Source organism: Anomaloglossus baeobatrachus, chromosome 3, assembly GCF_048569485.1.
Source record: "Anomaloglossus baeobatrachus isolate aAnoBae1 chromosome 3, aAnoBae1.hap1, whole genome shotgun sequence".
Lineage (NCBI taxonomy): Eukaryota > Metazoa > Chordata > Amphibia > Anura > Aromobatidae > Anomaloglossus > Anomaloglossus baeobatrachus.
In genome coordinates, this window is record NC_134355.1 from 569,652,431 (window position 1) to 569,677,694 (window position 25,264).

At 50.7% G+C, this 25,264-nt stretch overlaps 1 protein-coding gene across 1 annotated transcript in view; it reads left to right on the forward strand.

Annotated features, from left to right (window-relative positions):
* Positions 1–9,412: 9,412 nt before the first annotated feature.
* Positions 9,413–25,264, forward strand: part of RBP1 (retinol binding protein 1) — a 70,845-nt gene continuing 54,993 nt past the window's right edge. Inside the window, exon 1 of the mRNA XM_075338677.1 lies at positions 9,413–9,588. Coding sequence (XP_075194792.1) covers positions 9,516–9,588 — 73 coding nt within the window. The 5' untranslated portion in view covers positions 9,413–9,515. The remainder of the gene's footprint in view (positions 9,589–25,264) is intronic.

The window sequence follows — 25,264 nt, forward strand, 5'->3', positions numbered from 1 at the left end:
GAGCATTTTTTATGGTGCAGATTTTCTGCACCATATTTGCAACTATTATGTAAATGACGTTATCTGCCTTTTTTCTTTGTGTTCTTGTGTGATGTTTTTTTACTTGCGTTTTTTTACAGGCTCCACATAGAAGCTTATAGAGGAAAAAAAGCACCAAACTAGCATAATTCAGAAGCGTCTGTACCGAGGGCGGAGATTTCATGAAATCACATCCACTTTGCTTGGACATTTAGTCCGTGTTCACATCTAGTGTAAATGCTGCTTTTTTTCTGATGGCTTTTTTTGCACAGAAATTCTGCTCTGCTTAACTGTCCAAAAAAGTGGATGTGATTTCATGAAAACTTCACACCGCTGAACTGTGCGGTTTTGGTGCTTTCTGTGTATGTGGAGCCTAAAAGAACCGCATGTAAAAACTGCAGCTACTTTTTTAGGTGCAGCATCGAAGCTGTACTATAACAAACCACTTGAAAACGTGGTCTCACATCTGCACCAAACATGCATCAAATTGAAGGAAATAATAAAGCATTAATAAGCAGAGAAGATTGTTTTTGTGTAGTTTGGTGCAGACACATGCAGAAAACAAAAAGCACAGTATTTATGCAATTGTGTCGCCCTGGGCAAGCCAGGGGACACGGGTCACAACACCACCACACCCCACACTCCAGGTAGGCACATCAATGCTAACCACAAATCCTTGTTGCCTTCCTCCAGGAGTCTGATGATGCACACCAGGGGGTGGGCCAGGCGGTTGGCTCCGCCCACCAAGGAGCTCACAACTCTGGAGGCGGGGAAAACCAGGCAGGGCAAGTGTGAGGAGCTAAGTAGAGGAGTTAAGAAAGTGAAAGTAGAAAAGTGGAAAAGGAGGAAAGCAAGTGAAGTGACAGAAGAGAAAGACAGCCTGAAGGGTCCAGCTTTGTGGAGGGCCAGATCAGCAAGGTCAGCGACGGCGGTGACTGTCTGGAGGGGGACCGTTTGGAAGTTCCTGGAAGGACCCCGTTGGCTGTGTGCCCGGAGGTCTGGAGCAGTGTTCCGAAGGACAGTCAGCACCAGGGCAGGGGCCTCTCGGACCCCGGCAAGGCTAGGAGTCGCCAAATTTGCCGAATCCGTCAGTGAAGGGGACGTAGATCCCCCAACAACCAAGTCCCGATTGACGGCAACAGCCCAACCATTACAGGGGAGACACCGCCACCGCCAAGGCACCAGTTTCCCCAGGGCCAGCGCCTGCGGGCAAAGTGTAGAGCTCCTCCGGCCCAGATTGCAGTCGGGGAGCGGGTAACCGGAGGGAATCCACCGCTACCACAAGTCAACCATAGGTGCAAGGAAGAGGGACATCACCGTCACCTACCGGGAGTGCAGGTGCAGCCGTCTGTGGGACCGTCCTACTAGCCGTTTGGTTTACCGTACAAACTGTGTCCGTGTCTCAGGCTGAGTGAGTACCACAGTGCCGCAAGGCACAGCGCTGCCCCCGTGTCCCTGCGCCCACCGGGCCCTACACTTTACATCCCATCACCGGGCCCTGGGATCACCAACCCCTACCCACGGAGGGGCAACACAACAACTGGCTGCTCCGCATCACCATCCCCGGGAGCCCCATATTGAGCAGCGGTGGTGAAATCACCACAGCCGTGGGTGGCGTCACGAACTATAACAATCCCCACACCCAACAACCCCCTTTCACTCACGGGCGAGGAGTGTCGCTCGAGAAACCCCGGGATCCGGCCCACCGCTCGAGCCACCACTGAGCAGCTGCCGGACCCGAGCAGAAGGGGTGAGCGCGGTGTGCTGACACCCTCCTCCCCGCCCGCGACACAATGTGTGAACACGGCTTTACAAGCACAAAAAGCAACATGTCATATAGTGAAGCCACATAAAGATGAGAAGGTTTTGGCTGCCATAAAAATGCACTAATGAACAAAACATAAATCCATAGGTCCCATCCAGAGAGGAGCATGATGCACATCATAACAGCCCTGGAGTATCAAAAGCCCCGCCGGGGAAGCCAGAAGGTAAAATATTCGCTGGTTACCACTGACCTGGACTCTGGGCCTGAGTCCCGTAAATCAATTCACTCATCTCTAGTCCCAATTGTCCTGGATGCAGCAAACAGTCCTGGATTTGGCACACAAAAGCAGGTGGAGGAATCCTCCTAAATCCAGCTCACCATATGCTCTTGGAAGTCCTATAGACGGTGCACGGAAAATCTCCAGCCAAAGAGGTTAGCACAAACTTCCGGAATCCGGCACAGCATCTTCATAAAAAAATAATTTTATTATTCCAGTAAAACCCAATAAAACGGACAAGACACTTTCGGGGACACCCTTGTTCACAATCCGTCCGATTGTAAACAAGGGTGTCCCCGAAACACGTCTTGTCCGTTTTATTGGGTTTTAATGGAATAATAAAATGATTTTTTTATGAAGATGCTGTGCCGGATTCCTGAAGTCCTGTATTTTGGTCTACGCCAGCGTCGGACTGGTTACCGGAGGAATCTCCAGTAATACCAGGACTGGCCGCAGTTACCTGAACTGAACTCTGGAGCTCTCACCTGAGCTCCGGAGTGCAGTGTAGACTGAACTCGGGGTTTGCAGGACTGAACCGCGAGTGCCAAGTGATTGATTGCCTGGCGATTACGGTTCAGTTCATGACAGCTGCAGACAGGCAGGGCTGCAATCCGGAGCTCAGGTGACAGCTCTGGAGTGCAGCCCGGCCTTTCTGCAGCTGTCATGAACTGAACGGCAATCACCAGGGAATCAATCACTCGGCGCTCGCGGTTCAGTCCAGGCTGGACTCCGGAGCTCAGGTGAGAGCTCCAGAGTTCAGTATGTGACGCCCTGGGCAAGCCAGGGGTCACAGGTCATCACACCACCACACCCTACACCCCAGTTAGGAACATCAAAGCTAACCCAAAATCCTTGTTGCCTTCCTCCAGGGGCTGATGTTCACACCAGGGGGTGGGCCAGGCGGTTGGCTCCGCCCACCGAGGAGTTCACAGCCCTGGAGGCGGGAGAAACCGGGCAGTTGAGCCCAGGCAGGGCTTGAGTGAGGAGTAAACAAGTAGAACAGTCAAGAAAAGTTAGGAAGTGGAAGGAGGTGAAGTAGTAGAGGAGCAAAGGAGAAAACTGGAGAAAAGGAGTAAAAGTGAGAGTAGAAAAGCCTGAAGTTGGTCCAGCTGTGTGCAGGACAGAGTCAGCAAGGTCAGCAACGGCGGTGATTGTCCGGAGGGGTGACCGTTTGGAAGTTCCTGGAAGGACCGCGGACGGGTGGTGGCCCGGCGGTCTGGAGCAGTGTACAAAGGACAGTCAGCACCAGGGCAGGGGCCTCTCGGACCCCGGCAAGGCTAGGAGTCGCCATAATTTGCCAAATCCATCAGTGAAGGGGACGTCGATCCCCCAACAACCAAGTCCCGATTGAAGGCAACAGCCCAACCATTACAGTAGAGACACCGCCACCGCCAGGGCACCAGTTTCTAAAGGCCAGCGCCTGCGGGCAAAGAGTAGAGCTCCTCCGGTCCGGCTTGAAGCCAGGGAGCGGTTTACCGGTGGGAACCCATCGAGACCATCAACAACATTAGGTGCAGGAAAAGGGACATCACCGTCACCTACTGGGGAAAGCAAAGTGCAGCCGTCCGTGGGAACCGTCTTTCCAGCCGTGTGTTTTACCGAGAACTGTGTCAACGTCTCAGGCTGAGTGAGTACCACAGTGCCGCAAGGCACAGCGCTGCCCCTGCGTCCCTGCGCCCACCAAGCCCTGCATCTCCCACCTCATCACTGGGCCCCGGGATCACCAACCCCTACCCACGGAGGGGCAACACAACAACTTGCTGCTTCACACCATCACTCCCGGGATCCCCACACCGAGCAGCAGTGGTGCTAACAAACCACCACAACCGTGGGTGGCGTCACGGACAATAGACTATATCCCAAAACCCAATCCCCTTTCACTCACGGGCGAGGAGCGCCGCTCGAGAACCCCCTGGGGTCCGGCCCACCGCTCGAGCCACCACTGAGCAGCAGCAGCCGGACCCGAGCAGAGGGGTGAGCGCAGTGCTGACACCCTCCTCCCCGCCCGCGACAACTTGGCGTCACGAACAGGATCTTACCGCTCTGCCGTTGGGTAGAGGTGCGCCTTGTAACCGCCGGAGGTATCCGGCTGAAAAATTTCGGAAGTCGCCATCTTTGGCGCGAAAAGTTCCCGCTCGAGCGTCTTCTCGAGTAGTGGAGGCGCGAAGGCAAAAACTCCACCCCAAGAGAGGAGGGGCCGGAAAGAGCTAAGGGGGACGTGATGGCGGCTGGCTGCATGTGAGAGCGGCTATAAAAGCAGGGACGCCAGGACTTTGCAGACATCTTGTTCCTGGGAAAAGCCGCCAGCAACATGTGGATGCCGTCCCGTGACACCGTAGCCCCCGCGCCTGGAACCGCGGCGTGGGTGGAGATCCGGACCGCGCAGCTCTACCAACGGCTGCAGGTCAAGATGCAGCTCCTCATGGAGGAGTGGGAGGCCAACATGGCGGACGTTATAGCAGCCGTGCGGAGACGCGAGGAGGAGGCGGAGGAAGGGAGGGTGAGTGACCCACGCCCCGATGCCCTGGAAGGGCCGGTCATCGTGGCTGCGGGACCCGGTCCAAGCCCTCTCCCCCCGTTGCCTCCCTCGCCACCCGTCTCGGAGGTTGTGACCCCGCCACTAGGCCTGCTACCACCGCAACCGGTAGCAATACCCAGCGTCCCCGCCCAGGCGGGCCGACCTGTAGCCGGAGCCCGTAGTCGACCGGAGGTGTTGCCCTGGAAGGTCCCAAAAACTGAACCGGAGGCATCCCATGAAAAGTCCCCCGAGCCGGAGCTGATGACCCGCTCCGAGCCGAAGGCCCAGCAGCGGAAAGCCCCTATGCCCATCCCCCCACACCTCGGCTGAGGTAGCGCCGGGTTGTTGCTGTAAGGCAGCGCCCAAGGCCAAGACACCGCGGGACACGCCGCCCAGATTCCTGACAGTGGGCAACGTCCAGAATGTCCCGCGGGGCCCGACCCGTGCGCCGGAGCTCGCAGCAGCGCCATATTGGGATAGGGAGCCGGTACCGTTGGGCCTAGAGATCGGTGAACGGGAGAGGAAGAAGGCCGAGCTGGTGGCCCGAGCGATAAGGGAGAAGGAGAATCTCCGCCAGGCCACGTTCCGTGTCCGGGGCCCACTGTACGAGGGGCAGGTGAGGCGGTTTGATGTCCGCCGGGGCTATGGGTTTATCTATGAACCGGGCCTGGAGGCCGAAGTGTTTGTAGCCCGGCGGGATGTAAATGCCCACCTGCCTGAAGAGCATCCCGGCCGCAACCTAATGCCGGGTGACATCGTCCAGTATACCCGGCACTGTGGAGAGAGAGGGTGGTTTGCCCTGGATGTAAAACTGCGGGGCAGCCAGGAGAGCAGAGTGAGTCCCGCACCCCCTCCCTCGGAAGAAGCTGAAAGTCCGGAGTAGGGCAGCGGATGCCCGCTGCAGCAGTCCCCGTTGGGACCACCACTGAGTTTCTGTTTGAAAGTTTGGAAAGTTTTGAAAATGATGATAGCTGAAAATAATACCGAAGAAGTCATCTGATTGTCTAAAAGTGATTCTGAAAACCGGCCGTTGCCGGCACCGTTGTCCCAGTGGGGACCGTTTAAAAAGTTTGCATGGAGGACTTTCCATGGACAAGCCCGTGAACTTGCAGGGCAACCACAAACGTTAGTGGCTTGTAAATAAGTTGTTTGCCGTTACCGTTTCCGTGTTGCCGCCTCCGGAGAGGCAGGTTGGAGGGAGGGCCCGCAGTAGAGCCGGCTGGGGCCCAGCCACCACAGGGACCGGTGGCTACCCTCTGGAGGGGAAGGACAGATCCCGCTCGGGTAACTTGTGCTGGACTGTGGGTCAAGGGGTGCTGCCTGGGCTTTAGGGGCAGCAACAGGGCCAGGTTGCTTGGGTGTGAGAGAGCGGAAACCGTAACCGTAAACCGTTTGCAACGTTTAAGTAAAGTGCCTCCCGTTATGGGAAGAAGTATTAAAAATGTAAATATGTTACCGTTTACCTTTTATGCCTTTACAGAAAAATAAAACCGGTGTTGGACGGGCAGCCCGCGGACGGTCTGCATTTTGCTAAGGGGGAATGTGACGCCCTGGGCAAGCCAGGGGTCACAGGTCATCACACCACCACACCCTACACTCCAGTTAGGAACATCAAAGCTAACCCAAGATCCTTGTTGCCTTCCTCCAGGGGCTGATGTTCACACCAGGGGGTGGGCCAGGCGGTTGGCTCCGCCCACCGAGGAGTTCACAGCCCTGGAGGCGGGAGAAACCGGGCAGTTGAGCCCAGGCAGGGCTTGAGTGAGGAGTAAACAAGTAGAACAGTCAAGAAAAGTTAGGAAGTGGAAGGAGGTGAAGTGGTAGAGGAGCAAAGGAGAAAACTGGAGAAAAGGAGTAAAAGTGAGAGTAGAAAAGCCTGAAGTTGGTCCAGCTGTGTGCAGGACAGAGTCAGCAAGGTCAGCAACGGCGGTGATTGTCCGGAGTGGTGACCGTTTGGAAGTTCCTGGAAGGACCGCGGACGGGTGGTGGCCCGGCGGTCTGGAGCAGTGTACAAAGGACAGTCAGCACCAGGGCAGGGGCCTCTCGGACCCTGGCAAGGCTAGGAGTCGCCATAATTTGCCAAATCCGTCAGTGAAGGGGACGTCGATCCCCCAACAACCAAGTCCCGATTGAAGGCAACAGCCCAACCATTACAGTAGAGACACCGCCACCGCCAGGGCACCAGTTTCTAAGGGCCAGCGCCTGCGGGCAAAGAGTAGAGCTCCTCCGGTCCAGCTTGAAGCCGGGGAGCGGGTTACCGGTGGGAACCCATCGAGACCATCAACAACATTAGGTGCAGGAAAAGGGACATCACCGTCACCTACTGGGGAAAGCAAGTGCAGCCGTCCGTGGGAACCGTCTTTCCAGCCGTGTGTTTTACCGAGAACTGTGTCAACGTCTCAGGCTGAGTGAGTACCACAGTGCCGCAAGGCACAGCGCTGCCCCCGCGTCCCTGCGCCCACCAAGCCCTGCATCTCCCACCTCATCACTGGGCCCCGGGATCACCAACCCCTACCCACGGAGGGGCAACACAACAACTTGCTGCTTCACACCATCACTCCCGGGATCCCCACACCGAGCAGCGGTGGTGCTAACAAACCACCACAACCGTGGGTGGCGTCACGGACAATAGACTATATCCCAAAACCCAATCCCCTTTCACTCACGGGCGAGGAGCGCCGCTCGAGAACCCCCCGGGGTCCGGCCCACCGCTCGAGCCACCACTGAGCAGCAGCAGCCGGACCCGAGCAGAGGGGTGAGCGCAGTGCTGACACCCTCCTCCCCGCCCGCGACAATTGCATATAACCACGGCCAGGCCTGGTATTATTGGAGTTTCCTCCGGTAGTCAGGCCGACGCTGGTCTACGCCCTGCAGTATCAGGCATCTGCTAAATGTCCCTCACTGACTTAGCCCCTCTGACATGTCCTTCTGCCAGGGTAGAAAAAAATGGTCAATGGCTGTGGGTTGAGGTGGGCCTGGCTAGCAGTGTGCTTAAAATTTGCCACGGTGCTCTCCGAATGTGCCATGTAGTTTGTCCCGGTTTCTGCTCTTCAGCAGTTGTCAGGTATGTACTCACCACCCACCATCTTCAGCCCTTACCAGCACCACTCTGGTCCTGCGCCACCATCTTGCTGCTTTGTTTTTTGATACTTACTGGTATTTGGCTTTGACAAAACTTTACTGACATACTTATTTGCGGCTTACATGCACTTTTGATGTGTTTCCGCTGTGGAAGCGCACTAAAAATACACATGTGCTTCTTTTACCTGCAGATTTTCTGCATATAATGAAATTTAATGGGAACAATGTGCCCAGAAAACTCAGTAAATTCGCAAGTGAAATTGACATACCGCAGGTCAGTTTACACTGAGTGAAAAGAAGACACAATGGGCAGGAGATCTATAAATCTGATATAGATATAAATCTGTCCATTTTACTGGAACTGTGTTTTTGAAGCAGTAAAAATATGCAACATCAAAGACTCATCGCATGCAAGGCCACAGTGTTCCATGGCAAGGATTGTCACACTGTGATTGTGGTAAATTATTGCTTTTATATTGCAACCTAAAAAGATTGAATTAAAAACTAAAAAAAAATGGCACCTGCCCTAAAGAGTGAATAAACCTTTGTGCAATGCCTATAGCACTGGTGGACACCGCAGAAGAGGCCCCTGTGCAAAAACAGTATATGGGCCCTTTAGGTTTTCACACAGGGCATCTTTTAGGTTATGTGCGTACGTAGCGTTCTGCCCTCCAGAAATTTCTGCAGCGTTGTGAACAGCACATGTGCGCTTTAAATCGCTGCAGAAAGAGTCCGTAATGAAAAAAAAAGCCGATTCCATGCGCTCTGAGTGCAGCCCCTCCCATAGACAGGGCGGGGGATGCATGCAGAGCGCAGGAAAGAAGTGACATGTCACTTCTTAGAACGCGCGCTTCGGGCAGCAGCCGAAGCGCTGCGCTCTAATACGCCACGTGCGCACGTCTCCTGCATAATCGTCATAGATTAAGCAGGGGACGCAGGACGCATGCAGTTACGCTGCAGTGCAGATCGCAGCGTAACTGCATGCAAATACGCAATGTGCGCACATAGCCTTACTGCGTTTTTGGTGCATTTTTGAGGTCACAAAGATTCACCAAAATACATGCATTTTTTTTCTCCCACCAAAGTCTATGAGATTTCATTTTTGCTGTCCACACTGGGCATCATTTGTTGGCTGTGTTTTTGAAGATGCAGCATATCAATTCTTTTTGCGTTTTTACCAGCGTTTTTGAGCTCTTCCAGTCAATAGATTTATCATAAAAAATGCATTGGGCAAACCGCGGTAAGAAACGCATCAAAGACGCGATTTTGATGGATTTTTGCCATGGTGCGTTTTTGGTGTGTTTTTTTTTTTGGGACATCTTTATGGGGAAAATAAAAAAAGATGCCGAGTGTGAACATACCCTTATAATCCAATAGGTCATCATAGCGCACAATGCCACCTGCTTTGGAGGTGGTAATGGCCTCTTTACCTATTGGGACCCAAGGTTGCACCAATGATATGTCCGCCCCTGCCTCACAGTATATTATTGCTATACTAAATACGTACAAGCAGGGGGACGCTGATAATAGAGCGTGGAAGCTGTAATGAATTGTAAGAGGGTCTAAAATAAATAAGTCTTCTGCAATCTACATATGTTCTTCTATGTTCAGTGTTCTTGCTATCGGAGTGGGCAAGCACACCATGTAACAGGCTAGTGAGCGCCCGAGCTAGGCAGAGCCCAGGCATGTGTGCAGATTGGGATGTCCAGAGGGTGGGAGGTAACTTCTTGCATTGTGATAGAATTAGGAGGGGCTCAGTGAACAGCAGGATTTGAGTAACCACAGCTCTCAGCCACCAGAGCCAGCACACATTACATCTCCAGCCTCCGCAGCAAGCACCCCACTATTCCCCAGCAATCATGCCCGTTGACTTCAATGGCTACTGGAAGATGCTAAGCAATGACAATTTTGAGGACTATCTGAAGGCACTTGGTGAGTCAGGTTTGACATCAGGTGTCTTGTTTTTGGCAGAATCTTCAGCTCTGTGCAGTTAGAATAGACATGAAAGGTTTTGTTTGACTTTCTATGGATCAATGTTTAACCCCATTAGCTAGTGAAAGGGCTGAATCCTCCGCTCATCTCTATTTCCCGTGATTCATGCAGCATTGGGGCTTCATTACAGACACAGGAATGTTCTTCCTTCATCGAAAAGCCCAACTTTTGGTTCCCCCTCAGATCTCATATTACAGCACTCTGATTTCCCTGGGATAAGCACTGCTGATCTTCACTCCCTTTTCTACACATTTCTATGAACATCTTTGTTACATAGTTACTTAGGTTGAAAAAAGACCTAGGTCCATCTAGTTCAAGCTTCTAGGAAGGTCTTGGGGCTTCTTGGAGAATGTTCTTTTTATTTACGCATGTCATATAATCTGCTTTTAGGTTATTTAGCCAATACGGTAAATGTGATGTGGCCATGTGAGATGTAAAGAGACGTCGTAACAAAGAAGTGATGACGGAGCCGGTAGCATGTGTCTCTACCGGAGACTGTGTAGAGAAGGAGCTAACTATCTCCTTAGGACGGCATTATTTCTTCATCCTAATGATATGACGACATAACTTAGGGATCATTCAGACGTTCGGTTTCAATCGATGTTTTTCATGTATCGGACACCCACCTATTATAGTCCTATGGGGCTGTTCACATGTGGTGTTTTTTCAGACAGTGTTCACCAAAAGAAGATCTGGTTGGCAGGTAAATCTCAATGTGTCCATGAAAATATTGGATAGTACGTGAGTGCCATCCGAATGCAGTATGTTTTCTGTTCAATGGAGCAGAAGCGTAGAATTTTTTTTTTAAGTTTTTTTACATAGTAGAAAAATGGAGGAAAATCTGATAAATCACGATGTAGAAAAATGGCCCTTTTTTTTTTTCTCGTAGGCAAAAAGACCTTCTGAATAAGACCTAAGACTTGGTTCAGTGGCATTTACAGATTGCATTCTTGTGCCGCTGCGTGCGCTCATCCACAATGCGTACAGGTGCATGTGCTACGTGCCATTAGGTACAATTGATAGTACCACACTTTGTTGGCAAAATGGCTGAAAAAAGTGCATGCTGCACTCGTGTGAACATGAGCATTGTGTGCACATGTACCAATAATACGTTTGTCTGAGCGGGTGAGTGAGCACCTGGGCTGACAGTGATCCCTCTGAATGTGTCCATTTGGCTTCTTAGACCCCAGATTGGGCTAGGACTTCCATCCATAATACATTTGGAACTGAACTGGTGTTAGAATAGTCACAATGTATGGCTGCAATAACAATTAACTTCTGTGATTCTGATTAAACTTATTGAGATCGTTAGAAAAGCATTTAAGTCTAAGTTTCTTTTAGTAAAAGCAACAAATCAGGGTTTCGTGAGCATAAATTATGGTCAACTCTTAAGAACATGAAGTTTACCTGCGGTCTTATGTAAACCAACTGACCGCATACCTGTAGGATGAGCTTTGCTACCAATCTATCTGTACCATATAGAGACTAACTCTCCAATGTCTTCAGTGATCTTTTGATTTATATAATACTCTACGTCTATAATAATGTATTCTTAAACTCTTTTTTTTTTTTTTTTTTTTTTTTCCCGTCTGTACTGCACGCTATATCGCGCGTAGTCAGTTATTCATTATATCAAAGGGACTCACACAAAGGCACTTAGTGACGTCACCATCCAGCTCTACAATGTACAATAAATAGTTGTAACGCTGGATCATACAAGTCATCGTACTGGTATCTGGCCCATTAATACAAACTATACGATGGCAACACTTCTTGAATCGTCAGCGTTTATCCCATGGGCGCCTGTAAATGGTCTTTGTTCACACAGACAAGCATCAATCATACGCGTTCAGGCCATAATGCCTGCACACGTGTATCTCTGTGTTACAAAGTATCACAAAATAAATACCGGTATATATTTTTATATAAAAATGTTACTTCAATTCTTAAATAATTTAGCCCCAGCTGGTAAATATAATGACCATCCAGACATTTCCTCCTAATATTTAAGGGAAGGATGCAGGGAACCAACAAAAAGGCTTCATTGCTGTTAATTTGTAAGTAAAATGACCATGAAATCACATCAGGCTTCATACAGATTTTGCAAATCATTATTTTGTTACAAATTTATTCATGAGATCTGTATTCTGCCTTTAAAGGGAACCTGTCACCAGGTTTTCCCAATATAGAGTAGGGCCAGCATCTTTCACAACTCTACTACAGCATTCTGGAATACTGTATACATGTCTCCAATCTACTCTGAAAGACACACAAAAGAGGGTTTTTTATACTCCCAGACGGGGCGGTCCAATACGATGGACGTCACTGGTCTTCATCTGCCAGTTCCTCTCTTGTGCTTGTTCCCTGCTTCTAGAATGGCCGGAGCACTGACCCCCCCCTCCCCCCGGGCATGTGTGGAGGCCAGCATGACACTGATTGGAGTGGAGGTCATGATGTCACGGGTAGGGGAGGGGGAGTAAGTCAGGGTACAGTAAAAAGGTGATGCTGGGGGAGGAGCGGCACTTTTCCCGCTCTGGGACACCAGTGAGAGTCCCCATCCCTGTACCTGCTATGGACGCCGGGGATCAGCTCCTGGAGCGGCTGAGAGCTGCTGCTGGGACCATCCCCCCAGGTGGCTGCAGAGCCTGATAGCTAGGATCTTCGGTGGGAGTCCGGGGGGGGGCAGGGACGGCACCCCTGCGACAGCGGCGCCCCCGGAGGTCTGGACTGGCAGAGAGGCGGTCACCTGACCTGACTCCCAGGGCCCAGCGTCGCCACAGAAGCCCCCTCCGGGGACCCTCCAGGCCGGACGCCGCGAGCTGCGAGGTCCGGCAGGCCCCGGCCTGGGAGGAATTCAGACGGGCGGCTGGGCCCGGCGGCAGTCGGCAGGCCTACGCTGGAGTTGGGGGCGGGGCCTGCTGCTGCCTTGTCGGCGAGTGACGTCGGCGGTGCGGCGGGGCGCTCTGGTGATGTACCGGCCGAGCGCCCTGAGCCTCTCCTCCCTGCAGCGATAGTATCCCGGATGGATCCCTGTGAGGTGGGCGGAGCCAGGCGGCTGCGGTCGGAACTACATCGGGCCTGGCATTCAGGGCCTGCGGCTACAGAGGCCCTGTCTGGGAGAGGGGCCACATGGAGCGGAGCAGGGGGGGCCGTGCTTGGAGAGCCCTGAGGATAATATGCAGCTCCCCCTGTTGGTCGGCGCTACTGATCGTCATGTCCAGGATATGCGGCCGGCGGGGCCTCGGGCCGCGCGGCTAAAACAGCAATGGAGCAGAGTCGGATGGGAGGAGCCAAGTCATGCTAGATCGGCGGGAGGGACGTCAGGATACAGGTGGTCCGGCTGGCGAGGTTATACCTTTGTGCAGCCTGGTGAGTATGATTACATGTTTTGTTTGTCTTCACATGGTGTTTAGGTACACAGTAAAGGGGGTGTGACGGGTCAGCTGGGGTTCGGTTTGGGGGTGCCAGCGGGTGTTAGGGGGAATGCGTTGAGTGGGGAGTTGTCAGAATTGAAGTTGCGTTCGCCAGTTGCGGGCCCGGATTAGGGGCCAGGAAAACCCCGGCGCCAGTGGCGGCTTGGGTTAATTTGTCCGTCATTGCGGCTAGTGAGTCCAGTTGGGAGTGTCTCTTCCCCAGTATTAGTGGCAGTTCAGACTGAAAGGAGTAAGGAGGTGGCAAAAATTTATTTTGACAAAGGGGGAAAAGACGATAGCAAGAAGGAAGATGGGGAGAAGTGGCGATGGCACTTGATTCCTCAGACTTATGCTAATAGGTTTAAGGCGTTGCAGTTTGGGCAAGAGTAATTGGCGACAGGCGCCAGAGAATAGTTTTCAGTGGTTTTGCTATATGGGCTCGATTGGTGAGGCCTATAGGATTTATGGGGGGTAGACCTGGATCCGTTATGAGGAGCAGTGTCATCAGAGGATGGCGACCGTCCATCCATAAGATGGGATCAGAAGGATATAGGCTTGTGGTTGCGGGTGATGGCGGCAGCCAGATATGGGCAGTCATTTCAGGGCGGGGCAGGGTTCCCCGGCCGGTCAGGAAGTTGGGGTGCCGGTGGTCAGTACGGACAGACAGGGTCCTAGAAGTCAAGTTCGTGTTGGTAAGTTAATGAGGGGGAAGGCAAGTCAGTGACACTTGTCGTTGTTTGGACATCTCCGCACCTATTGTAACGGAGCATCCCATGGGATGTCCAAGGGTCAGACACCGGTGAGCTTAGTTGCGATGCTGCCGTACTTAAATAGGGATCCTGTTAGGGCCAAAGCTGAGGTTTGAGGTTGGGTTTTGGGGAGGGTTTCAGGATTCCTTCCCCTGTTTTTGAAGTTCCAGGGACAACCAGGAATCTCCCTCGGTGTATCAGCATTTGGCGCTGGTAGGTGGAAAGTTAGGAAAGGAGGTGGCGTTGGGGAGAATGGGGGGCACAGTTAGTCACCCCCCTACCTTTTCTTATTTTGTGGTTTCGTCATTCGGGGGGGGGCCCAAGGAGGAGCCAGGTAAAGTTCGGCTAATCCACCATTTGTCTCATCCCAGGGGTAGGTCAGCGAATGATGGTATACTGGCTGAGCTTCGTTAGGTGTTGTATACGTCGTTTGATGAGGCTACAAAGTAGGTAAAGAGTTGTGGGAGGGGTATGTTGATGGCAATAGATGGATATTGAGGCAGCTGTCCGGCTCTTACCAGTTCATCCAAATTGTGTTCGTTATTAGTTTGTTTTTGGAAGGGAAATTGTTTTGGAGACCCCTGCTTGCCAATGGGTAGTGCAGTATCGTGCACATTTGTTGAAACCTTTTGTTCTTTTTTAGAATGGGGGGGGCGTGATGTTTCTGGTTTGGCATCACTGGTACCTTACCGGGATGAATTGTCGGTGTGTGGGATTGGCTGTTTCGGCACAGGCACAAGAATTCTAGCAGCAATGGAATGGATAGCGAGAGGCTTTGGGGTGCCTTTGGCACCTGGGGAAGAACAGTTCGGCCAAATACCTGTATTTAGTTTATGGCCATTGTAATTGACTCAGTGATTTGGGAGGTTCGGCTTCCTGACGACAGGTTGCCACGCTTAAGGTTGAGGTAGCAAGGGCATGCCGGGTGAGGAAGTTACAATTAAAGGAGGTTTAATCGCTATTGGGGGAAACTTAATTTTGTGTGTCGGGTAAGGTCAATGGGCCGAGTTTTCACGTCGGCTAGCTTGCGCGACAGCTGGAGGGCTTGCTCTTCACCCCTACATAAGTTTGTCGGAGGAACATTGAGCGGCCTTGTTGGTTTGGGGAGAATTTTTTGGGGAGCAGGACAATGGTGGTTCGTTGCTTAAGGATGAGGTAGTGGTTAATTTCAAATTGGAATTGTTTACGGATGCTGCGGGTGACTCAGGTTTCGGGGCCTTTTTTCAGGGTCAGTGATGTGCGGATTGGGGACCAGAAAGTTGGATGGCGGAGGGGTTGACAAGGAATGTGTCGCTATTGGAAATTTTTTCCGATGATGGTCGCACTCCATTTGGGGAGTGACCAGTTGTGGAATAAGTAGATCCGGTTCAACTGGGACAATATGGGGGTGGTGCTAGTGATTAATAACGGCTCGGCATATTTTACCCAAGTTGTTCGGGTGTTGCGGCGGTTGGTTTTTATTTGTTGGGAAATTAATACGGGTCACAGCAGCTCAGGTACCAGGTATAGAGGACCTAATAGCGGATTTCCTTTCCTGTTTCAGTGAGATTGTTTCCGGGATTTTGCGGTAGTGGCGGACGGCAGCAGCTTGTAGTCCCCTGCGCAGCTTTGGAGCGTGGTCTTCAAGCAGCAAGACCACGGATTCAGGCAGTTTGACTGGTACCACGTGGGCGGTGTATTAGGCCACATGGGTTCCTGGGAGTGGTGGTTGGGTGGTGGCATGATGAATGAGGATTCCCAGTTAGGACTGTTCCTGGGAAATCGGGGGAGTGGCGATAACAGGTTGGTCTTCCACGAAGTTGAGTCATTTGATTACAGGGTTGGCATTTGGTTTCTGGTTGCGAGGTGTACAGGATTGGGAACAAATTTTTGGGTTGTTCAGGCGTTGAAGGGTGTGCATAGGGGCCATAGGTAGACGGCCTGTGTGATTTAGCTTATTGGAATGTTTGGGTAGGGAATTAAGGTATCATTGTTGCGGTTGGCTTTTCGTTGGCGGTTTTTCGGGGCTTGGTGTATTGGCGAATTGGTATTTCCCAGGGTGACGTGCCCCGGGGGCTTGGGTAATAGTGACGTCCTATTTTTGGAGCATGGGGATCGAATTTTGGATCCAGAAATCAAAAATGGATAAAGTGGGGGCAGGCGGGTTCGTTTAGGGAAGGTTATGGCATCAGGTATGTGCCATTGGCAGTGCGTTTTGAGCTTTGCAAAGGTCCACCCGAGTCAGGATGGCCCATTGTTATGTCTCGAGGACGGGTCTTTTTGTCCAGATATTAGTTCATTAATGTTTTGTGGGCATGTTTGAAATCATTGGGTCTGGTTGGCGAGGTTTGCGTTGCATTCTTTTCGTCTTGGGACGGCAGTGGAAACCTCTGGGTGTGGTCTCCCTGCTAAGACAGTTAAACAGATTGGTCGATGGAAGTCTCAGCGTTGTAAGTCGTGGGTTCGCAATGTTTCAGGGGCAATTGATCGGAAGACTGGTTCTGATGGAGGGGGGGGTGGGGGGGGTGTCATTCTTTGGGGTGGTATTGGAGCTACTTGGTAATTTTGTTAGTGCTTTGTTTTTCAGACACCCCCTGCCCCCCCCCCCCCCCCGTTTTTCCAGCCTGGTCTGGATCTTGGGCCATTCTAATGTGTGCTGGGGAACACAGAGAGCGGATACGAGAAGGAACAGGAGACAGCTAAATTTTGTCGGAGGGATAGGGCTCCTGTCGGATGGGTTGGAATCAGGGGTATGGGGTGGAATACGGTGTTGCAGGGGGTGCATAACTATGCTCATTTGGGCAGGCCCCCTGACATTTTGGTTTTACGCGTCGAGGGACCTATTTGGGTGAGCGGCTTTCTCGGACTTTGATAAAGATACTAAGCATGACTTGTTGCGGTTATGGGTGTCTTTTCCAGGCGTGATAATTGTGTGGTGGGACATTGTTCCAAGAAGGGTTTGGGCGGAAAGCATGGTCTGTGGAGAAGCTGAATAAGGTGCGGGTGAAAGTTAATAGGGTTATCTCAAAAAATTTGGGGGCTGCAACGTGGGAGTCGCAGCTCGGCTTTTTGAGCTGGAGCGAGAGGATGACGAATTTTGGTAGGCGGATGGGGTGCATTTGAATGCAGTACGGATTGATTGTGGGCACTTGGATTGCAGGGAGGTATTGAGCGAGCTTTGCTATTGAGGGGGGGTCTCAGGCACTTGAAGGTTATCAAGGTGCCCTCGTTGTGGCAGGTTTTTGGTGGGTCCTTGAAGTTGGTTCTAAATTGGTTCGGGGAACCCATCCGGGTATGGATCCCCTCATTGGCAGAATGGTTGGTCACCTGGTGATTTTTGGGGGATCCCGACGGGGTATGTCGGGGCCCCCGTGGGTGTTTTTGGTGGTTAATGAAGGAATAACCCTTACACTTTGGAGCTCCTGAGCCAGTGTGGGTAACGGCTGGGAGCAATTTGGTTATATGGCTTGGTTATGGGAATCACCAGGGTTTTAGCTTCAAGGACCTTACCACAATGCAAAATTTTACATGTTATGTATTTGTTTAATAAATGGCTGCTATGGCCAAAATTATCCAAAGATAAATTGGTGTCTGAGTGGTTATTAGCAGATAAGGGGGAATTGGAAAAGGGGTGTGTGTGCCTAATTATTATTGGCCGGAATCTACAATTCCAGGGTCAAGAATGGCCGGAGCACTGACCCCCCCCTCCCCCCGGGCATGTGTGGAGGCCAGCATGACACTGATTGGAGTGGAGGTCATGATGTCACGGGTAGGGGAGGGGGAGTAAGTCAGGGTACAGTAAAAAGGTGATGCTGGGGGAGGAGCGGCACTTTTCCCGCTCTGGGACACCAGTGAGAGTCCCACCCGCCCTCCCTAAAGACTTTGAGTTCGCAATGGGCTGCAAGTTTTGTGGGAGGCGATATGGAAGTTTATCGGGTCGTAGTGGCCTGGTGGCAGGTTTTTGGTGGGTCCTTGAAGTTGGTTCTAAATTGGTTCGGGGAACCCATCCGGGTATGGATCCCCTCATTGGCAGAATGGTTGGTCACCTGGTGATTTTTGGGGGATCCCGACGGGGTATGTCGGGGCCCCCGTGGGTGTTTTTGGTGGTTAATGAAGGAATAACCCTTACACTTTGGAGCTCCTGAGCCAGTGTGGGTAACGGCTGGGAGCAATTTGGTTATATGGCTTGGTTATGGGAATCACCAGGGTTTTAGCTTCAAGGACCTTACCACAATGCAAAATTTTACATGTTATGTATTTGTTTAATAAATGGCTGCTATGGCCAAAATTATCCAAAGATAAATTGGTGTCTGAGTGGTTATTAGCAGATAAGGGGGAATTGGAAAAGGGGTGTGTGTGCCTAATTATTATTGGCCGGAATCTACAATTCCAGGGTCATGTGGATGATACATCCTATGTCATCCACACAGTCCCCCTCCCTGTCGTGCTCCTGTGCAGGCGCACTTCCTCTGACTGCCGAGGGCAGAGAAAAGTACTGTAGTGCGCAGGTGTCTGCTTCACATACCGGTTATCGGCGCTCTTTGGCCTTTCCCCGTGCATGCGCACTACTTTATTTTGCCCTCAGCAAGGCAGAGACACGTGCACCTGTGTAGAAGCATGATGGGCTACACTTTGTAGATGACATAGGACGTATCATGCACATGAAGCAAGGAAGGATGATGGCGATCGCAAGAAGAGAGTAGGCGCCACATCAAGATGGAAGACTCCTCTATCAGACCGGACTGCCCGTCTGGGAGTATAATAGAAGCACTTTTTTTGTTTCTTGCAGAGTAGATCAGGACATGTATACAGCATACCAAAAGGCTGTAACAGAGGAGTGAAGGATGCTGGCCATACTTTATATGGGGAAAACTTAGTGAGAGGTTTGCTTTAAAGAGACATGCCTGCTCTGAGCAGACTAATATAATAAATCACTTTACAGAAACTTTTATCATTTCTATTTTATTCATTGAAATTTCTCTAGTTTCTAGGCTTTGGAGCCCAGTGGGCGGTCCTCTGTAGTTTCTGGGCTTTGGAGCCCAGTGGGCGGTCCTCTGTAGTGCCTGGGCTTTGGAGCCCAGTGGGCGGTCCTCTGTAGTGCCTGGGCTTTGGAGCCCAGTGGGCGGTCCTCTGTAGTGCCTGGGCTTTGGAGCCCAGTGGGCGGTCCTCTTTAGTGCCTGGGCTTTGGAGCCCAGTGGGCGGTCCTCTGTAGTGCCTGGGCTTTGGAGCCCAGTGGGCGGTCCTCTTTAGTGCCTGGGCTTTGGAGCCCAGTGGGCGGTCCTCTGTAGTGCCTGGGCTTTGGAGCCCAGTGGGCGGTCCTCTGTAGTGCCTGGGCTTTGGAGCCCAGTGGGCGGTCCTCTGTAGTGCCTGGGCTTTGGAGCCCAGTGGGCGGTCGTCTGTAGTGCCTGGGCTTTGGAGCCCAGTGGGCGGTCGTCTGTAGTGCCTGGGCTCTGGAGCCCAGTGGGCGGTCGTCTGTAGTGCCTGGGCTCTGGAGCCCAGTGGGCGGTCGTCTGTAGTGCCTGGGCTCTGGAGCCCAGTGGGCGGTCGTCTGTAGTGCCTGGGCTCTGGAGCCCAGGAGCCCAGTGGGCGGTCGTCTGTAGTGCCTGGGCTCTGGAGCCCAGTGGGCGGTCGTCTGTAGTGCCTGGGCTCTGGAGCCCAGTGGGCGGTCGTCTGTAGTGCCTGGGCTCTGGAGCCCAGTGGGCGGTCGTCTGTAGTGCCTGGGCTCTGGAGCCCAGTGGGCGGTCGTCTGTAGTGCCTGGGCTCTGGAGCCCAGTGGGCGGTCGTCTGTAGTGCCTGGGCTCTGGAGCCCAAGTGGGCGGTCCTAATCAGTGAGTGGGCGCTATCGCCATAGTATTCTACACTCACATGTCCATATACATTTTTATATCTAAAAACAGACCGTTTTGTTATGTGTTGATGGAGATTTTGTGGCATTGAATAACCACAAGTTCTTCAAGCAGAAAATGCTTCAAGAAACTCTCCTTCTTTAGTGAGGTTTTTGGAAGAGGTTTTTTTTTATTTTCTGAAGAGCTTTTGAAGATATTTTTTTCCTGAAGTGTCCTTTGCAGTCTTATGATTGGACTTACCTAGTTTTGAGAGGTTTCATTCCATATCCTCTTCACAGAAGTGACATGTACTTTCTTTTTTCCACTAGGTGTTCTCGAAACCTCATTTGTATACACACATGGAGTCTTTTAGACGCTGTCGCACCCGCTGATTTTTTTTTTTTTTTTTTTTCCCCCAGACAAAACTGCCTAAGGAAAAGACCATAATGTGTACATTTCCTATCTGTGAAAATCACAAATGTAAAACATATGTGATAAAACAGCCACCTGAATGAGGCCTAGCCCTTTAAATTTGCTGTTTTATGACGTTAGCAAACTTAGATGCCAGCCAATGTGGAACCAATTAGGCTATGTGCACAGAGTTTTATTGCTGAGTTATTGGATCGAAAACTCAAAGTTCTCGAGGAGTTTTGAGATTTGGAGGTGATATTGAGGATATGGAGAGATTCCACTTCAAAAAGTCTTTGAAAAACTCTGTGTGCACATGTCCTTATAGTAGCCGTAGTGGTCATCATCCAGGCTTCCTAGAGGGACATGAGACAGCTGAGGACTTGTATTGTTTCATGTCTTCCTATTTCAGTGCAGTTAATAAATGTTCTTGTGAACAGTCAAGAATTTTTTTAGGGTGATGTGAGGCATCGCCTTAGTATTTCTTCTTGGTCATTAGGATACATTTGCTTTTTGTTAACACTTAATTTATCGGATAGTTAATACATTATTTTCTCCTTACTCGTACCAGGCCATGTTTTCCAGGGGTCCTAGTTTTTCACAGCAAAATAATTTACTTCAATACCGAGAATAATGTCTCTGGTTCTTAAAGTATACTTTGCCCTATAGCTTTACAACTTCATGGACCGAAATCTCTGTAAAATTCCTGATGATGTGCACACATTACCGTGGTTTTATAATAACGGTAACTGGAGTAGGAAAATGCAGTTTTATAATGCACTTTTGTTTTCACAGATCAATAATACTGTGAGTCCATGTGCTGTGCACTTAAATAGCAGACAGATGAGAATAATGGATGTGTGAATGCAGCTAAAGGGCCCCAATTCATCAAGACTGGTGCTGTTCACGCTGGTCTTGATGAAAAATGCTCCTGATTCATTAAGATGCACACGTCTCTTAATAAAGGAACGCTGTATGAGTGTTGTGCACCTCTGTGAACAACTCCCCATAACTCCTACTCAAGAACCTGCTAGAGTAAAGGTACATGCCCACGATCAGTACTCACTACGTCTTGGACGCAGCGGATCCTGACCTGAGGGGCCGCGAGTCTCCTCCGCAGGAGACCGCAGCTGCCAGGACTCACGATCAGGGTTAAGGGCACTGCAGTCTCGCGCTTGTATTCTCCCTACGGAAGTTGCTTGCGACTCCGCAGCAAAGAATTGGCATGCTTGCAGCTTGGAAAGCTGCACCGCAGGTCAGTTTTTGCTGCGGGCTGCACACGCACAGTGGGCACGGGATTTCTAGAAATCCCATCCACTGTGCTTGTATAGTACAATGCAGCTTTTTGGATGCAGCAAAAACATGCTGCATCCAAAAACGCTACAAACATTGGTCCTGGGCACATACTCTTAGAATGTGGCATAAAGAATGCCGCCGCTCCTCGTGAGATTCACAAGCGGCAGTTACAGCGCCCCCGTCTGGCCACTTACTAAGTGTGAGCTGGGCAAAAATGGCGTGAGAACGTAAAAGTCGCAAAATTTTAATGCAGTCTCAAGTTGCACAAAAATTTTGCGACTTTTCGAAACTGTTTACTACAAAACACTGCCATAAAAGCTTTGATTTAGGCCCCACGTGTGCATACAAGCGCTAATTAAGACCACCCCCTGAACTCTTAGCATACAAATAGCAAGCATTTTAACATGCAAAGTACTAATTGGACTGACGGGGCTATGTTCAATATAAAACACACGCTTTGCTGAATCTATTCCCACAAATGTATATAATTTCTACTTTATTCATTATAAACCCTGCTCATTCTGGGTTTACTAAACCAGTGGGCGGTCCTTTCAAGTGATTGACAGCTTTTCCTATATAATTGTGCAAATAGACATGGCTATCAAAATACGGATCTGCTCAGCTCCTCCAACCCTATAACGTGCTGACTGCTGATCAGATACCATGATCGGGTTGAGACAGGTGTAGTAAAATAGCGTCTAATTGCGGTTTTTCATCACATGACCTTCCCAGTCATGTGACTTCTGTACAACTTTCATTTACGTATAAATAACAAAAATTTTAAATAGCGCAAACATATTCCGAAGCGCTTTTACAATTTAGCAGGGACATGTACACACAATAAAGACACTACAAAGTAACACAGATACAGGAGGAGTGAGGGTACTACTCACAAGCTTGTCATCTATAAGGAAATGGGGGGGAAACAATAGGTAGAACGTTCTTGTCATGTCAAATCCGGCCATCATTATAATTAATAGAACATTTCAATTAAGCTGCATGATCCGGTCATCAGCCAAGATCTGTCTAAGTACAGATACCAAGTGCTATTGGGTGCATGGAGGACGTGGAGACAGATACATAAGAGGGAGCCGATTGTAAAGAAAATTTAGACAGCGACAACAAGAAACCATTAGATTAGTGAAGTGACGTAACCGGCCTGACTGAAAAGATGTGCTTTTAAAGCATACTTTAAAATGTAGGGGCTAGGTACTAGTCAGATTATCTGGTGTAGTGCATTTCAGAAAACTGGCGCAGCACAAGAGAAGTTTTGGAAGCAGAGGTAGGAGGTTTGTATTAAAGAGAATGTTGGTCTCAGATCAGCTGCAGAACGGAGAGTATGGTTAGGGTGACAGAGATGAGAGAGGAGGTATATGGTTGTGCAGAACTATTGAGAGCATTGTGGGTGAGAGAAATAAGTTTGTATTGAATTTTGAAACTAATGGGTAACCAGTATAATGACTGGCACAAGGTGGAGGCATCGGTGAAGTGGCTGCCCAGGAATGTGACTCCGACTGCTGCTTTCAAGATGGATTGGACAAGAGAAAGTTTGATTAGAGGTAGACCGATCAGTAGAGAGAGTTGAAGTAGTTGAGACGAGAATGAATAAGAGCGACAGTAAAGGGTACTTTACACGCTGCGACATCGCTAACGATTTATCGTCGGGGGCATGGTGTGTGTGATGCACATCCGGCGTCGTTAGCGACATCGCAGCGTGTGACACGTACGAGCGACCTTCAATGATCGCAAAAGTGGTAAATATCGTTGGTTTTGGAGAGGTCGTCCAAACACCAAATATCGTTGTCTGGTCAGTAGCGATGTTGTTCGTCGATCCTGCGGCACCACACATCGCTATGTGTGACACCGCAGGAGCGACGAACATCTCCTTACCTCCGTCCCCCGGCAAGGAGGGAGGTGGGCGGCATGTTCCAGCTGCTCATCTCCGCCCCTCCTCTGCTATTGGATGGCTGTCGTGTGACGTCGCTGTGACGCCGCACGAACCGCCCCCTTAGAAAGGAGGCAGTTTGCCGGCCAGAGGGACGTCGCAGGGAAGTTAAGGCCGTGTGATGGGTGTTAGCGATGTTCTGCGCCACGGGCAGCGATTTGCCCATGACGCATAACCGACGGGGGCGGGTATGCTCGCTAGCGATATCGGTACTGATATCGCAGCGTGTAAAGTACCCTTAAGAGATTTTGCTGTTTGAAAGGTGATTAAAGGTTGGATTCTGAAGATGTTTTTAAGACTCAGGTGACATGAGCGAGTGAGTGATTGGCTATATGGAATAAAGGAGAGTTCTGTGTCAAATATGACCCCAAAACGAGCATGCTGAGTGAGAGTTAAGGCCCCGTTATACGCAACGACGTATCTAACGAGATATCGCCGGGGTCACGGATTCCGTGACGCACATCCAGCATCGTTAGCGACGTCATTGCGTGTGACACCAACGAGCGGTCGTTGACGATGGAAAATACTCACCAAATCGTCCATCGTTGACACGTCGTTCATTTTCAAAAAATCGCTGATTGTTGAGGACGCATGTTTGTCGTTCCCGAGGCAGCACACATCGCTACATGTGACACCTCAGGAACGACGAACTACAGCTTATCTGTGGCCGCAGGCAATGAGGAAGGAAGGAGGTGGGCGGGATGTTACGGCCGCTCATCTCCGGTTCTATTGGACGGCCGCTTAGTGACGCCGCACGAACCGCCCCCTTAGAAAGGAGACGGTTCGCCGGCCACAGCGTCGTTGCTAGGTAGGTAAGTCCGTGTGATGGGTCCTAACGATATTGTGCGCTACGGGCAGCAATTTGCCCGTAACGCACAAACGACGGGGGCGGGTACGCTCGCTAGCGATATCACTGTGTGTAAAGCCCCCTTTATGGTTGTAACACTCTTGACAATTGCAATATCTGGTATGCATAAGTTAGTAGAGAGGTGGAAATGCAAGATTTTCGGTTTTGGAGACATTGTTTCAGTTAGGCCGGAGTCACACTTGCAATTGACCAGCGCAAGTCTCGCAGTGCATCACCCGACACGGCAGCTGCTCTCTGGATAGGAGCAGGTCAGCTTCATGTTTTTCTATGCAGCTGAGACACTCCTGGCCAGAGAGTATGTAGCCATGCCGTGTAATACGATGCAAGACTCATGCAAGTCAATCACAAGTGTGACTCCGGCCTTAGAGGGAGGACATGATGTCAGAAACACCAGACAATCACTGGTATTTTGTATTAAGCTGAGGCTGATGTAAGTAGCAGCGGTATATAATTTGGTGTCATTAGTAGAGTTGAGCGGACTGCCAATAATCCGGGTCCGGCGGATCAGCGGCGGGTTGACAAAGAAGTCCGGATCCGATCCGGAATCCGGGCCCATATATGTCAATGGGGTGCGGAATCCAGAGAGAGCGAGAGAGAGAGACAATAGGAGCAGTGTATACAGAGAATAGGAGGGAACCTAGGACTGAGTCTTGAGGAACCCCAAAAGGAAAGGGAAGGAAGAGGTGGCAAAAGATACAGTGAAGGAGCAGTTATTACAGAGATAGGAGGAAACCAAGAGATAACGGTGATCCACTGTCAAATGCTGCAGAAATATCCAGGAGAATCAGCAGGGTGTAGTGATCATTAGATTCAGCTGTTGATAGATCATTTGAGACTTTAATAAGTGAAGTTTCAGTAGAGCTGGTAAGTTGCTAGGAGGTTGCTGGTGAGCTGTCACACTGCGACGCTCCAGCGATCCCACCAGCAACCTGACCTGGCAGGGATCGCTGGAGCGTGGCTACACGAGTTGCTGGTGAGCTCACCAGCAAACAGTGACCAGCCCCCAGTCTCCTAGTTACAGCACACATCAGGTTAATTAACCCGATGTGTGCTGCAGCTAAATGTGCACAGAGCAGGGAGCAGCGCACACTGAGCGCTGGCTCCTTGCTCTCCTAGTTACAGCACACATCGGG